Source organism: Triturus cristatus, chromosome 9 (assembly GCF_964204655.1).
Source record: "Triturus cristatus chromosome 9, aTriCri1.1, whole genome shotgun sequence".
Lineage (NCBI taxonomy): Eukaryota > Metazoa > Chordata > Amphibia > Caudata > Salamandridae > Triturus > Triturus cristatus.
The window spans coordinates 1,106,154,886-1,106,172,286 of NC_140592.1; the positions used below are offsets into that span (position 1 = coordinate 1,106,154,886).

Consider the following 17,401-nt stretch of genomic DNA (forward strand, 5'->3'; position numbering starts at 1 on the left):
GGACTTTAGTTGAGTTACACATTTAGATGGCTTATCTGTCTTCTAATTGGGGCTCATGGGTTGGTGCATTGAAACATTTTGTGATATCAGTAAAGAAAATGAAAATTGATGACTTACTTAGAGGCACACTTGCAGGACTTAGTCCACCAAATAAGAATAGTTGATTATCTGCTATGGGAGTTAAAGTATGCCAGGATCGACCTTTTGGTTTCTCTCCCTTGACCTCTAGTCTAAGAAAAAGCATAAAAATCGAAGAACAAAACACATTTTTTATTTCACACACTGAAAATAGTAGTTGTCTGACAATGCATGCACAAGTCAAACCAGGTATATGCTTTAAAACTCTGATCTATATACGATACACCATTACTCATTCTCATGATAAAAACATATTACCTATCAACAAATGTTCTGGCATCTTTAGGCAAGTACTGGCAAAGTAACTGTAAACATTGTATTCCTTTACAAGTCTGAACAAGTTATTTTAGAATGACTTATTTTTTAAAATCCCAGGGCCAGGATCACCTTCCAAAGTACAACTTCTGCTCATCTCATGCCTTTTTGGCAAGAATGTAAAGTTCTTCTTTTCAAAAATCCATAATCGTCTAGATAATATTTGTAATCCTTGCATAAACAGCTTTGCCTGTTAGCTCTGCTCAGTAACTATACATAACTGACTTCAACAGTTAAAGTCAAAGGCCAGCCCCCGATGACAGTGTGCTGTTAATCAGACAAAGACATAATAAAATAATCCTGATCACTGAAAGACATTTGTCCCTTCTCTTACATTTTTTTTTAAACGTTCTTTTTACTAAACCATTGCTTCTGGTACATTTCCATATTACATTCATGTACAAAGAGGAGCATTAGGCAACGAGTAATGAGATCTAACAATAGTGTCATCAAATTCACAGCTTATAAGAAGAGGGAGCTGGGGGTTTTACATTGACCACACAGCTTCCCCGTCCCAGCATCTCCCTTCCCCCCTCCCAGTCCACCCAACCTCCCATTGTCATGATGCAGTCCTATACTTGATCCATGCAGTCCATATCTTTTATCCCTTTTTGAGGCAGCCCCTACTTTGGTGCACAGACTTTTCGGTTTGTTGACACCAGTCCACATCTTTTGCCCATTCTTCAGTCGTTGGTATGGTTGACTCCCTCCATTCCCGTGCTATGTTTCTCTTGGCCACCCCAGCCACCAGTGTGAGCCATATTGGGGTGTATTTTGGCCAGCACATCTCCTTTTTTACACTCAGTATAAGCCATCTTGCCTCTGCTGGTACTCTGGATCCCACCACTGCCATCAGCACTCGGGCTATCTGTATCCAATTTTCCTGTATTTTAGAGCAGGCCCAGAGAATATGGAAGAAGGGGCCTGCTTCTCCACATCCCCTGGCGCACCCTTCGGAGTCACATCGGCCCATGTGGTACTGGAGTGTCCTGGGGGTGTATGATCTATGCAGGATGCGCAGTTGTATTAATCAAAATCGTGCTCGTATGGCAATTTTCCTCAGGCATTGTAGTGCTTCTCCCCAATCGTCGTCCTCCAGTAACCCCACATCCGCCTCATGCCCACTTCAGATCACCCAATACATCAGGGGACTTGTTCCTAATCTTACGGTATGTTAATGAGACCGCTTTATCGCTCATCAGTTCTAGTAGGAGCCTGTCTTCAAAGTGGGGGGGGGAATACTCAGGTATTTTCTCTCCCTCCAAAATATTGCATCGTAAAGCATGTCGCAATTGTAGATATCGGAATCTTTCTCCGTCTGACATTTCATATTGTGCCTGTAGTTTTTCAAACGTAATCACGGCCCGCTGCGCCAGACATCGCCCAGTCGCTCTAGCCTGATAAGGTTCCATTTACGGAAACCCTTTAATTGCCCGACCTCTCCAAGAAGGTCACTATCCCATAGCGGGGTTTGTTCTGTCAATTTGTTTTCCCACCCCAATATTTTCGTGGTCTTACGCCCGTCCTGGATCACCGTCCGAATGTGCGTCAGCAGTAACCTGTCTTGGTTTTGCCTGTATAGAGTGCCCTGGTAACCTTGGCTCCCTATAGCAAAGCGATCTACTCTGCTGGGTCATTTTGTGCTGAATATACCCAGTTGTTGACACTCACAAGCTGGGATGCTAGGTAATAATATCTAATATCTGGGACTGCCAGGCTGCCCACATACACTTCCCGCTGCAGTTTTCAAAGCACTATTCGCGGGCTGCCTCCCCCCCCCCCCCACACCAGGGTGCGCTGTTCCACCTAAAGTGCCCAGAAAGTTGTTTCTGGTATTTGGCACAGGGTGTTTTGAAGCAAGTATAGTACACGGGGAGGGCCAAAATTTTAACCAAAACCATCCTACCTATAAGGGAGGCGACGCCAGTGGACTATGTCCTCCTGTAGCCTCTCTAACTGGGCATGTATTGTTCGAGCCATGGAGTCTCCTTCTGATCTAATGATCCAGATACCAAGGTATTTGAACTCCTCCAGGTGGACCAGAGCCGAGCAGGCAGACGTGAGGGCTGGTGTCCCACCGCCAGGGAGAACTCCAGGGACTTGTCCCAATTTATTTGGCAGCCCGAGTAGCTGCCAAAAATATGCAGTATATGAATAAGCCTGTGGAAAGTCTGGCAAGGTCTTTGTGCATATAGCAGAATGTCGTCCGGCTATAGGGAAATGCGCTCTTCCCAGCTGCCCCCTACATCTATACCTTGTTTGTGCGGGTCCCCATGGACCCAGGCTGCAAGCGGCTTCAGTGCCAGCATGAAGAGCAGGGGAAGAGTGGACAGCTCTGTTTTGTACCCCTGTATAAACTGAATAATCTGGAGACTGTCCCATTTACTCGAACTCTTGCCGTTGGTTCACAGTAAAGAAGTTGGACCCACTTACAGAATTTTGGTCCGAATCCCAGCATAGAGAGGACTGCAAAAATGTATGGCCATTCAATACTGTTGAATGCCATCAACGCGTCAAGCGACAGCAGCGCTGTAGCCTCATTTGGTCGGGCCGCCATCGCCCACATCACGCCATATAGGCGGCGTGATTCAGCCTGGTGCTTCTGTGTGGCATGAAGCCTGACTTATCAGGATGTACTATGGTCGACACCACTGGGCCCAATTGGATGGAAAACACTTTTGACAGTACCTTCACTCCAAAATTAAGCAGTGAGATTGGCCTGTAACAACTGCATAGATCAGGGGCCTTCCTTTCTTTGAAATGACAACTATGGGTGCCATCCGCGAGTCCTGCGGCAGCCGTCCCTCATCTCGCGCAGCCTCAAGCATATTAAGCATTGGCTGGGCCACCCCCATGCCACACATTTATATAGTCTTGCGGGCAGGCCAGTGGCCCTGATGCTTTCCCAGATTGTAGATCTCGAATAGCCCTTATAACTTCTTCCGTCGTCAGGTTTTGGTCAATTACCTCCCTATTTTCCCCTGACAGCATCGGAAGGGAGATGTCATTGAGCAGCTCTGCGCTGTCCTCTCCTGCCCTGCCAGAGACTGATAGGTATATTTCCTCATAATAGGCTGCAAAGGCTCCTGCTATTTCCGCTCTCGTCTTCCTTGGGGGGTTGGTCGCCTGAATTGCAAAGCTCTAGGACCCAGTTTTGGCCCTTGTCTCTCATCTTCAGCCATGCTATCATTAGCTTTGTCGCCGAGATCATATATGCGTCTTTGCTTGGCTATCGCGTGGGCGCGGGCCGATTCCTTCTCCAAATCCCTGAGCTCTCCCTGCTTCAGTCGCAGTCTGTGTTTTAACATCGGGTCTCCCCCCCCACCCACTTCCCCATTTGCATCTCCTGGTCATTTAATTCTCTAACTTATCACAGTGGGAGTGTCTCTCCTTTTTCTTTCCACCAGCCACCGCCTGGGTGTATCCCCTTGCCACTGTTTTGTATGACTCCCACAGAGTAATGTGGGATTCCACTGACCCCGCATTTTCATCAATGTATTATTGCATTTGTTCCCGGAATCTATCCTAGAACTCACGATCTTTGAAGTGCCATGGATCCACCCGTGGTGGTAGAGTGTAGTCCCGGATGGGGCCCTGTAGAGTTACCTCAACTGGAGAGTGATCTGATATGCCCCTCACCCTATGCTGCGCCCCTCGGATTTGTCCTGCGTACATGGCCTATGTAAAAATATAATCTAATCAGGAACCAGTGCGTGGGCTGCCGATGTGTATGTGCACTGCCTAAGATTAAGGTTATGTGCTCTCCACAGATCTGTTAATCCCATTGCTTCTACAAAGGCATGCAGTAGTTGCGTTCCTATCCCCTGGGAGGACACCGTTTCCCTATCTTGCTCAACTGACATTGTGCAATCATGTCCCCTCCCAGTATTAGGGTGCCCTGTGGCATATCTAGTAGGAGGGTACTTAGGTCAGGAAAGGTCTCTGCATGTAGTCTCGGTGGGATGTAGATAGAGCAGATGTTAAAATTGCGGCCCTATCACGTGCCTGTGATCACCATGAATCTCCTGGCTGGGTCATGCCATGTGCGCCCTGGCAGAAAAGCTGGTGTGTTCTTAACAAGGACTGCCCCCCAAGAACCTGTTGTGAATACTGCATGGGTTAAGAGCGTGTACCCAAACCTATTTAGTGCTAAATATTTGTTGCCCTTCAGGTGTGTCTCCTGCAGGAGAACTATATCAGGGGAGTGACTGCATAGGTATTTTTTTTTTAACTCATTTTATTCAATTTTCGTATTTGGTACAATAGCGGCCCAAGGGGACCATACATGAATGAGATTACAAGGCAAATGTTATTCTGGACTAAATAGGTATAGTATAATCCAAATGGAAGAAAAAGCAATTGAACAATAAACCATGACAATACCAGCACAGATCCAGCACCCCCCTCCCCCCCCCCCCCGCCCCGCCAGGCCGTTTACACATTTGTCTAACTGAATAGTTCTGTTTAGTGCATAGAGAGATGTTCAGATTGTTAGAGATTCTGGTGATTCCACCACCGGCAGGTCTATACCTCTATAATTTGCCCATCGTTGCCATATTTTCTTATGCTTCTGTGGGCAACTTTGCTCCTGGAACCCTGCCAACTCCATGCCCATGAACCTGTCTAGGGTCTTTTTCCACCTTCCCAAGGATGGTAGAGTGGTACTCTTCTAATGTTGTGCAATATCTCGCTTGGCAAGCGTGAACCCTAGGAATAGAAGATGTTGTTTGTATCTATTACCGCCTATTTCATCTGTGCTGTGGAGTAGTACTAATTTGCGATCGGCCGGGATATGCCAGGCTAGTACTTCTGCAAGTCAAGTCACAATTTTGTACCAGATAGGTTGGAGGATGCTGCTGCTCCATACAGTATGTAGGAAAGTACCCGGTTACACCTGAGACACACTGGCGGCGAGACTGCACCCATGCGCCAAAGGCGGTCTCTGGTGAAATAGGCTTGATGGAGGAATTTGAACTGGATTAGGAAGTAGCGAGACGCTATAGCGGCCCCACGAGGACTCACAATTGCCTCCATCCAATCATTGTTGGATAGATTTGGCATATCACTTTCCCATTTTTGTCGAAGTGAATCTATTGTTCTATTGTTGTGTGTTACAATGGTTTCATATATTTGCCTAATCTTGTGTTTTCCTATATCTCCCATTAATAGTCGCCCTTCCAGTGGATGGAATTCTGGGAGGTCTGAAAGTGTTGGTATGTATGGGGTTAGGGCGTGCCTTATTTTCAAATATTTGTAGAACTGGTCACGGTGAAGGTGAAATTCCTCCTGCATTTGCTGGAAGGATTTAAGGACTGTTCCCTTCATTACATCACCTAATGTGGAGATACCAATAATATCCCATGTGCGAAATCCGGATAAAATCCCCACTTGTCGTAAGTAAGACAATGGCCATAGTGGGGTTGTTTGTGTTAACCGCCCCTCCCATCGCACCTGCCCGACCGCTCGTCTCCATAACTGAATCACTACCTTGGTGGCAGGGGGTAATTGATTTAAGCGGCTGCGACTGGTAATTGCAGGGCCTCTACCACGAAAGCAGGATCTGTTTGGGAATTATACCACCAATCGTTGATGTTGAGAAGGTGGGAAGCGGAGTAGTAAGCAAATATATCAGCGTCTGCAATCCCGCCACAATAGGTGGATTGCGTGCATGTTCGCAGCGTGACTCATGTAGCCCCGCCTTCCCATAGGAAGCTGGTGAGGATTGCGTTTATGTGTGTGAACCACGATTGGGGAATGCCATAGGGGTAATTCTATAAACGGTATATAATCTTCGGCAGCGACACCATTTTGAAGATGGCAGACCTACCGTAGAGGGATAGGGGAAAGTGGGGACCAAGCCTGCACCTCGTCTTTAATCTTGGGTCTGAGGGGGTTTATGTTGTGCATCCATTTAAAAAAAAAATATATGTTTATTGATTTTCATCATACACAATACAAACTTAATTCAAACATGAGCTTCGGCCCACATGCCTTGTCCCCAGTGCTCCATGCCCCTTACAGAAGGGCGCAACCGTAACATACTAATGCAATTAGAATCGCTCGCCGAGTGTCCTTTAAGCAGTTCTTTGTTACATCGGATAAGCCCACACAAGCGAGCAAAGGTCGAAGGGAGAGTGTAGCAAAGGGCAGTGGCAAAAACGGATTTCCAAAGCTCAAACGTCCAAAGAAAGCAAGAACAAAATCAAAACCATGACAGTTAACTACAACCCATTTCCCACCCTCCCTTCCCCCACCCACTTCCCTTCGGCATGACGTATAGTCTAGGATGCTAGCAGGGCAATCTAAGAATGACAATGTTCCAATAGGCATGTAATATGTTGTGCATCCATGACATTGATTGGTCTGGTGATATGAAAACACCCAGGTATTGAAAACCGCCAGATGCGAGTGCCAACTGCAAAGCACATGTGTCCCATCCCTGCATGCAGACCGGTAATAATATGTATTTGGCCGGATTCGTGTGGAGGTCCGACGTATCTCCGAAAACTCTAAGGATCTGCAATATCCGCGGGCCAGACAACCAAAGGTCTGAGAGAAAAAACAGGACGTCATCTGCGTACAATGCAATCTTGTCTGACACCTCTTGGGACCAATTAAAACCTTGGACTAAGGGGTCTCGCCACACCCATATTGCTAACGGTTCTATAGCGAGTGCAAAAAGGAGCGAAGATAGTGGACACCCCTGTCGCGTGCCCCTGCCGATGGGGAATGGAGCCAATAAAGCACCAGAGGCAGAAAGATCAGTAGGAGGTGGACGTATGCTAGGAATTTCGGGCCAGAGTTTTACGCTTGTAATAAGAGACATAAATAATTCCAATTTAGAGAATTGAATGCTTTATCGATGTCTGCAAGTAGAACTGCAGCGGGACGTTCAAGCCTTGGTAACATGGCAAGGGCCTTGTGTACCAGCCGGATATTGCGGCGTGTAGACCGTTGTGGCATAAAGCCGGACTGGTCGAGTTCCGATATGTTTGGCAGGAGGCAGTTTGCAAGGATTTTGCCCAGACGTTTGGCTTCTAGGTTTAGAAGGGAGATGGGGCAATATGAAGATGGGTCGTCAGGGGGACGCCCTGGTTTTGGAAAGACCACAATCTCGTCATGACGCCAATCAAGCGGGAGAATTCCTTGTTCGAGGATTTCTTGTAGGGCCCTCAGCAGGTGGGAGCACGTCTGGGAGATGCACCCACTAAGAACTTCACTCGGGAATCCATTTGGACCAGGGGCCCGACCTGGGCACATAGCATGGAGAGCGGCGGAGAGCTCTTCTATCGTAATAGGGGCATCCATTTAGTTGCGTACAATATTTGAGACTTGGGCGGTATACTTCGTAGGAATTCTCTAATTAGGTATGAAGATATAGTTTCCCTTTTCCAGTACAAGTCAGTGAAGTACACGGCAAATGCTTGAGCCACCGCTTGGGGGTTAACGCAGGGAGTATCAACAGCAGCCCGCAGTACCGGTGTAGGGGTCTGTGATTGTGTAGCTTGACATAAGCGATGCAAGGTCTTGCTCGATTTGTCACCCCATTGGAATATTCTGTGTTGGGTCGCCTGCCACGCCTGCTGCGCTTCATTTGTGAGTAATTTGTTGTTGCAAGAAGAGGAGCTGACGGCGGGCCCGATCTCCCCCTCCCACCCGCATCGCGGCATAGAACCTGCCCAAAACCAAGGGCTCCCCATATAATGTACCTGCTGCTATGGTATACCGACCCCCTGGGTCAAGCCAGGTCTGGATGCATATAAAATGGATCCTGCGGTGGATTAAGATAGCTGTGCCCCAAGATCCCTGGGTGAATCCAGAATGGTATATTTGGTTTAATCCGTATCGTGCCAGACGGGGTTCGGTTCCCCATTATATGTGTCTCAAGCATTAACAATCCGTCTGCATCCAATCTTTTGGCTTGTTTTAACACTGCGCAATGGGACAACAACTCATCAGTGGGGGAGGGTTATAAGCTGACCCTCCCAAGACACTGAGGGTGCGACCAATGCCCCACTGAAGGGAGCCCCATTGAAGAATGAGGATCCTGATGTGGTTCCTGGGGAGGCAAAGGGCCTGCCGGATCTGGGAGCTCCTGAGGATGCTCCACAAATTCCAAGGGTGGCACTGGCAACAATACCCCGGTGACGCCGGGCAGGAGGGCGGCGGCAAACTCTCTCCAGAGGCCTCTAGAAAAGAGTCCATAATTCAGCGCCGTCCGGCGCCGAAACAATGACAAGCTCCCCTTCCGAAGAAGGAGAAGGCGCGGCGCTGACTCCACCTCATCCATGACAGGCTCCGACTCCGGAGAAAGAAGCAGAGGCGGAGCCGGGGAGGCCACCGGCACCAGGACAGCGCCGACCCTGGCTCCGGACAGGCGACCGCCTGCCCGGGGTGTGGTCAAGGCAGGGCTATGAGCACCGGCAACCACCTGCGGCGCCACAGGGAGCCCAACAGGCCTATGTGGCGCGGCAGAGGTGCCATGGGTCATAGAGGGGGACCCAGGTGGACCGCGCCCTAACGACTCCACGTGGACCGTATAGGGGGACCCAACCGGGCCGCGCCCTAATGGCAACCCATCTCTGACGTTCCAGGGGGGCAAAAGCTCAATTGGCGCCAGGGGCGAACCCGCCGAGTCCGTCGGAGATCCCACAAGAAGCGGAGGCCCTGAGGACTCCCCAGGAACAGGAGAGGACCCAAGGGAGGCCTGCAGATCCGCGGCATATGCCTCCATTTGGTCCCGAGTCGCCCCCACACCTGGAAAGGGCGGATAGAGGATGGGGGGGGGGACTGTTGGGAGCGCATGTCCGGAATGTTCCGGGAATCAGTGCCCCTGACAACAGAAGAAGGGGAGGTCGAAGACCTCGGCGACAAGCGCCTCGACTTACCAAGTGGCAAACGACGGCCCCGGACCCCGGAGACCGAACAATGGCGGCACCGGACAGTAGAGGGACCTGCCGTTGATGAAGAGGCCGGGGGAGGGGGGCAAGACGTCTCCGACCGGGACAGCCGTACCAAGAGAAGCTTCATACGACGCTCCCGCCGAGATTTCGGCTTCAGGTGTTGGCAGGCTTCGCAATCCGTGGAGTTATGGTGCTAGCCCAGACACCACATACAAATAAGATGTGGGTCCGTCGCGGACGTCCGTCGCGAACAAGAATTACAAGTTTTAAAGCCCGAAGGCATCGCACACTGTTCCTGATGCAAAGCGTCGACAAGGAGGCCTGAAAACAGGCCAGAGGAACCACTCTCTCCGGATCCGCGTTGCACGCGGAAAAGAAGGAAACTGTCGGCAGCGCGCCGGGAGGGACTTATATGACCTCGCTGATGTCACGTACGTGGACGACGTAAGGGCGGGGTCGTGTGGCGCTGTCCCCCCGGCGCGCAGAGGTGCTGCTGCAAAAAAATTTCCGGATCCAGTCTGACACCTGGAGATATTCTAAGTTAAGGAATCTGTGGCTAGATGTCTCTATCAGATTTACCTCTGCAATTGGTGGTCGCACCCAGAAGACCTTCCTCCCCGAGCCTGCAGTGTGTTTGCAAACGGGAGACTCCCCATTGAAAGCTACAGGACACCCAATGCCAAAACAGCACTCTGCACCCGGCCGCCCCTGAACCGCTGAGGGTGCACCTTATGTGCTGCTTGAACCCCCATTTGCCCTGAGCTGAAGTCCAGGAGCTTTGCTCCCACAACCTTGTGGCCTGCTCGTACGCAGCCACCAACCAGAGGCCCCTTATCCACCATTGGATAACATTGGGCCTCAGCATTCTGTACCCGGCCGTCCTTATGCCGCTGAGGGTGTAACAAGAGTGCATCCTTGACCCTGGAGACCCCTGAGCCTACCTCCAGAATACCAACTCGCACAACCGAATACTTACCTTTGAACTGATAAGCCTATTTTCCTCCATAGGATAACATTGACTGTTTTTCTCTGAAAACTTTCTAAAGTGTGGAGTTGGAAAATCTAAGAAACCTGTTAAAACTGTAACTAAATAACAAAAACGCTTTTACATACCTGTTTATAGGAAATGTCCCAGTGCAGTATCCAGGTATACTGCACTGTGTAAGAAAAGTAATCTGTAAGGTAATCTACTTGACATTCTACTAAAAAGCCAATACAAAGTATATGTACAGTATTTCAAAAGCATTGCATTACTAGTAGCTCTAGTGTAATCAAATCAAAGTGCATATACAATTGCAATTCAAACTGTTTACAAACTGCATTACTACTGTAAAGTATGTATTGCTTACCTGTGCCAGGCATGCTTGGTTCTAGAAAATAAAATAACTAAAAGAATATTTTTATACAAAACCAATTGGCCTGAAGTTCAGTCTTTGAGTGTGTGATATCATTTGCTGATTGAGTGTGTACAACATATGCTTAACACTACCCTCTGATAAAGCCTTACTGCTCAACCACACTACCACAAATAAAGAGTAAGGTGCTATCTACTTTACCTCTGCCTACCTTTGGGGTTCCACTGGACTCTGTGCACACTATACCTCACTTTGGTATAGTATATATAAAGCCAGCTTCCTACACCCCCCTCTTACATTTAACCTTGGTTTGTTTTTCTGCAGGGAATCTTGGTAAGTATGAACTTGCTATTTTCTTTCATATTCAGAAGAGGCACAGAACAGAAAGCACATGGACATTTAGATTCTTCAGTAGAACCATATCCCAGATCTGTTCATAAAGTGACTCTGCATTACACGCTTTGTTAATTCTACAAAAAAGTTACTAATGCCAGTTTTGTTTCAAACATAAATGCTTCACTGATATAAGAGATGACATTTCATATTTAGTGTGTTAAAAAAAATTGCAAATTCATCTTCCCTTCCAGTACCGATTGGATTGAGATCGCCTATTAACTTACTTTTGCCTAAACGTTAATAATAACACTCAGAATTAAGCAAACAGGAAACCTTGCTGATTACAGAAAAACAGTGAGATCCATGTATTTGAAATGAATTTATTCAGAGATTCAATAAAGTCAAAATATGCATGAATACAAAATGCTCTGATTTCTTTACTCTGACCGGCTTCATCAAGTATACCCAAATGAAGTCTAAGTGATGCAGCAGAATGCCACAACAAGAAAGCCTCTTGATTTCAAACTGTATCATCAATGAGAGGAACAATGATGTTTTGATGGCATCTTTGACCTAGCTCTTTTAAAAAGTGGCTTACCTGACACTGGATTGCTCCTTGTGAGAAGTGCATGGGTCAACTCAAACCTATGGTGCTCGCAAGGTGAAAAGCCAAGAACATTTCAAAAGGACTTTAGCAGATTCATGTAGATAAGAGTCTGATATGTTGCTTTTCAGGCTCCTTATCTTTTAATAAACTCATTCACCTCCCCTTGACATAACTATCTCAAATTTAGATGACTGGCAAGCCTTACATCATCCCGCCAAAGTGTATGGAACATGTTTATAACATATGTTCAAGGTACTCTTTTTTGTATTCTTCGTTTCAGAAATTAGAAGTTTCTCATGAAAGAATACAGAGTTGGTTATACAGAGATATTGATAAGGTATACCAATTCACTATTACAGCTAAAGTCAGTCAGAACCTTCATTTTAAGTTACTAATGATATTGTTGCCCTTAAATATTCACTGCCTCCTCCAGACATCCTTGACCAGCAGAAGTAATAAGTCACAGAGCAAGACTCCAGAATCTCTGTTTTCTCTCTCATCTCTGTCCCCTTTACCAATTTCCATCTCTGACACATTCATTGTAAGTGGTCATGGGTGCAGGCGGTGAGAGAAATAAAATTCATTGTTCCCATTGGATTCTTGGTATTGAGTAAGTGTACCCTGACAGACATCCCATCCCAAGAGTATTCATATTCTGAGGATGGTTCAGAGGGAGGAGACAGAAACTGGTTGGAGGAATGAGAGCCAGGTCTATCTGAGGTTGTGTTCGTTCAAGAGGAGAGTGTTCAGTTCTTCCTGAATTTTAGGAGGGTTGCAGCTGTTTCGGTGCTAGAGATCCCCAGATCCATGAGGTGTAGGCTGAGAAAGCTTGTTTTCTTCTTCCACAAGTGTTTAGTCTCTAATCAGATAATGTCAGAGCTTGTAGTCTGGTGTTGACATCCAGATTTGTTAGTTTTTTAGATAGCTAGCAAGGATCTAGGTGTAAAGAGCCTTGTAAGTGAAGTAACAGATGTTGAAGTTAATTTGAGCTTGCAGGGGAAGCCAAGGTAGATTCTCTAGCAAAAGGGTGATATGTACTGATTTCTTCGGCCCCTCGATAAGCCATGCTTATGTGTGAAGGATGCCTCTCAGGGGAAGGGATCGGGTGGTTTCTGGGATTCCTTTGAGCAGTGTGTTGTCTGCATCTAGAAGAGAAATGATTGAGGCCTGAACAATCATTCTGCAGTTTTATTTTTTTCCAGAGTTTGAACCAAGATACATTGGCCTTCTTGGCAATGTGCTCTTTGACTGAGTGGTTAAAGCTGATAGTGAACCAGAGGGATCTGGCCTGCTTCGCAAGCTGAGGGTTTTATTGCCTGTTTAAGTTGGAGAGCCATGACTAAATCAGAGAATGTTTTGCATTGTTGGCTGTCATGAATCAGCATCCAAGGATCATGAATCCGCATCCAAAGATCATTGCACTAGTAATCCATACATATGAGGCCAGTGGTTTATCCAGGGAAGTGAATCTCGTGGAGTCTGCTGTGGTGACAGTTGAAAATCTTGCTTTAACTAACTGAAAACAAGTCCCCAAAAAGGAAAGACTGAAAAAAATACTAATTTAGAAATTTGGAAGTACGCAGTTTAAAATTTCTTTGTGACTAACTGTCAAGAATTCCTGTCATGCGAGGGGAGGAACACGGTAACCAGCGAAAACGGACTACATCTCCCAGGATGCTTAGCGGTTGAGAGGTTATGTAAACAGGAGAGCTGTTACATAACTCAAGGAAAACACGCCCTTATGTAAAACAGGAGAGCTGTTACATAACTCAAGGAAAACACGCCCTTATGTAAACAGGAGAGCTGTTACATAACTCAAGGAAAACACGCCCTTATGTAAACAGGAGAGCTGTTACATAACTCAAGGAAAACACGCCCTTATGTAAACAGGAGAGCTGTTACATAACTCAAGGAAAACAACGCCCTATAAAGGGAGGAACCGGGAGGTACAACGCTGTCGGATATTGTGTTCACAACCGATGTACCTGCTTAGTGAAGAGCAGTGTTCCGGAGTGGTGCTCCAGTAAGGCAAGAACGGAGGTAGGTCGAGTCGTTACTCCCTGGGCCGTGTCTTGCCCCATCGTCACCTGTGAAGGACCCGGAAGCTCTACCGGATAACCATTGAGCTTCGCTTTTTGACTCGGCTGAGTCAAAGCGCAGTGGCGCTTTTGCTGGTTGGAGTCGTAACTCCCAGCCCGACCAGAGATACAGGGACTGCCAGCTGTAACGCACACCAGGAGGTGTTTGCCGCGTTACAGACTCGGAAGTCCACAGGATCGATCGAGCGGCTGCTCTCGGTTCAGTCTTCTTTGCTTGTGATTGGGGTATCGGTGACGCATCACCAGGAGGTGACTCCGCGTCCCGGTGCAGTCTGAGGAAGAGGTTGAGCGGCTGCTCCCTTCAGGTAGAGGCCCCGGCTGGGTGTTTCCCTGACTCCTCGATTCTCCCCAACACTCTTCGTGCCCCTCACAGCCTACCGATTGGCATTGTCGGCCATTTCATTTCTGCCCTCTGTTGGCATACGCCGGGATCGGCGTATATGCAGAGGACGGTTAGGACCATCCGTGCTGTGGGCTGGTAACGTACTTAGCCTGGAGGATTCCAGTGACTATAACCTTTGTTTATTCCTTGTATTATTTTTGCCTTCATTAAAATAACTAAACCTTCACAAGTGGTTGCGTTCTCATTATCGTGTCTGTTAAACGATCCTGAGACGTTCAGGGCGTTACACTAACATATTTATGTGTCTGTGTTTTGAGGATTAACTCTGCACATTTTAGTGTTCTATACTGAAGAGACAACACAGAGTACTTTATTTTAAACTGCATTTTTCATTAACATGCAAGAGGTTTGTGTCGTGAGTGTACCGAAATGTCATGGTACATTTTTTGGCTTTAAGTAGCCTTGTCCTGCACTACCATGTACAAAAGTATGTCTTTATCAGATCTGAAACGCTCATAGAAGCTTGATTATTTTGAGGGAAACATAGCGAGGATCTATTTTAGAGCTGCTCCACGGAGCAGAGATGTAAATGACGATAGTAAGCGCCTGACTGCCAATGGAGTCTCTCGTGTGATTTTAAGAACAGCCAAAACGAGAAAAAGCTGTAGTGAGCTCATGGAAATGTAGACAACCTGAGGATCCTTTAGAAAACCACGCACTATCTGCCAGGCCGAGTAATACAAAGAGATTGTTTTACCACTAAAAGTAGATGGATCCCCTTTGAACTTAAACCAAATGTGTATTATTGCTTTGGGTGACAGAGTTTATTTCAGAGTACAGGCACTGTTATTCATTACTGCACATCTAGCAATCTGCTGGTGGTTTTAAGGGCTCAACTGACTGAAGGATACAGACTGCCTTTTCAGTCTGAGTGGAGAGAAGGTGTCCCTAAGGGTTGAAACCACCCTGACATTGGCAAACAGGAGGAATTTGGTTTTTGTGGAGATTAGCATCAGGTAGTTTGTTGACATCCAGGTTTGGATGCATTTCAGGCAAGCTTAGAGTCTGTGTATGTTGTTGATTTTGAGACAATTTTGAGATAGTGTTGGGAGTCGTCAGCATACTGTGGATCTTGATGTTTCATTCTTCAAGGAAGGTTTCCAAGTATTCAATATAAAGGTAGAAAATGATGGGTGACAGAATGGAGCCTTGGCGGATTCCACAGGAGATGGAGTGAGTCCAGGATCTGGTAGTTCTTATCTGAAGTTGTTAGTTGTTGCCGGACTTTAAAGTAGGATGTGAGCTATTGAGGGAGATGTGTGGCGCAGCGGCGAGGGTGGCTGAATTCTGGGCGCAGGGCTCAGAGTTTGATCCCAGGTGGCAGCTCAGCATCATGTGACTCTGGGCAATAGCTCACTTAATCTCCCCGATGGCCCGTAGCACCTTGAAACCTTAAGGGGTGATATGTCCATGCTTTAAAAATAGGAATTATTATCATATTGAAGGATTATGCCAGGTAATTCCACACAAGGTTTCAGGGTGTGGATCAATGTTGGATATCGACGGTGTTGATAGCTCTTACAGGCCCGAAATATTGTAAAAGTAATGTCATGTACTTATACTACAGATTCTATAAACCTAATCTCTAAAACTGGTCTCCTATGGCAGGTGATACAATAATCGTCCTCCAACATACAGACTTCAATATGGTTATGTTACAGTTATTAAGTTTATTCAAATGTTTCATTGATTCACCTAGGGATCCGTACTCATACATCATGTAACCACCATATTTCTGTTATGAAAGTCTTTCAAATTGATTTCATCTTTGGGATCAAGTTCTGTATCCAATATTTGGAGCTGTATTTGGTCTATGGTATAAACATGGCATTCCACTGGCGAACACTGTTGATCAGAATGTAGGGCTTGTGCTTCTCCTACAGTCGCTCCACAGTAATCTAAGCGGGACATGCACTGGAAAGCATAAATAACTCAGCTGCTCATATTGATGAAGTAGAAATGGATTTCAATAGAAAGAACATAAGGCACTGACTGACCACATTGTTGTAGTTTCAATAGGATAAACATATATATATGTGTGAATTTTCTTACATTTGCATATAGCTCGTCAAGATTTCCTTTTCCTAGGGTCAACGTATTAACACTTTTTTTAAATTACATCCATGCTTGCAGGCAAAAAGATGGGCTTTCACAAAAGAATACCTATAGTTTGTCTAATCAAATCATTGGCTAACGTTTCAGAATGATTTTCTTCAAATGTACAGCTGCTGATGTATATGTGCTAATACAGGTCATCTTTTCCAACAGTTTTTACGAATTGTGAGTATATATACACACACACACACACATATTATCCAGTTATGGTCAGCACTGGGTAGTTATAGTTAGGTCAGCTTTTCCACAGACAAGGCGTTTTTTGGTTTGCTAATAACTTCAGCGGCATTTGACGAATCTTCACAAAATGTTTTTTTTTAAAAAGCTAATTCACCTCAGCTCCATCTTGCAAAGTTTTGGGGTGATCCGTAAATCCGTTCAGCAGTTTTTGAGAAGTTAAGGTTTTAAATTATTTGCATAACTGGACTGTTGGGTCCATGGAACTCCAGAGAGAGTATAGCGGGAGCACAAATTAAAAAATAAAGCATTATGATTGACCCACTGAGTTTTTTTCCCCTTGGACCAATTTGCTCCTTCAGAAGTCAGACTCCAGCGGGAGCGATCACTGTGATCAGCTGTTGCAACATGAGAAAAATGTTGCTGGCAGTCTTTATAGGATTCGAGGACATAGTTCCCTGTCCTTAATTAAAAAAAAAAAAATAATTTAAGGGGGCAGGAAAGGGATACACTGTCACCCAAGGCTCTGTGGGGGGAGGGTGACCCCAAGGGCGCCCCCGCTACCCCTCCCACAATAAATTAAAAAATATATATATAAATTCAGCAATTTTCACCACAATTTTGAGGGACTTCATTTATTTTTAATATTTTGGGGTGGGGCATAAGTGGGGCCCCCACCCGAGCAGATTGTGCCGCCAGGGACTCCATTCCCTGGAGCCAAGTCTTAAAAAAAAGGGGAGGGGCAGGGGCCCCACCCCGAGCCTTTGTAGGCTTCTGAGGCTAAAATTAATGTTAAAGGGAGGCCCGGGGACCGCAGGTATCCAATCACCCGGGGACAGCTCAATTACGCCCACCCCTAGAACACAGTAGATTCCCCGCCTGCATTAGTGCAGGCAGGAAAACATGTGTTTGCTCCTACCTGGAGGGAGCATATATAAATCTCCAACCAAACT

At 46.4% G+C, this 17,401-nt stretch overlaps 1 protein-coding gene across 1 annotated transcript in view; it reads right to left on the reverse strand.

Moving 5' to 3' along the window:
- KLHDC1 (kelch domain containing 1) overlaps positions 1–17,401 on the reverse strand; it is a 1,365,548-nt gene that overhangs the window by 495,539 nt on the left and 852,608 nt on the right. The window contains exon 9 of the mRNA XM_085627012.1: positions 118–230. Within this exon, the coding sequence (XP_085483138.1) occupies positions 118–230 (113 nt within the window). The remainder of the gene's footprint in view (positions 1–117; positions 231–17,401) is intronic.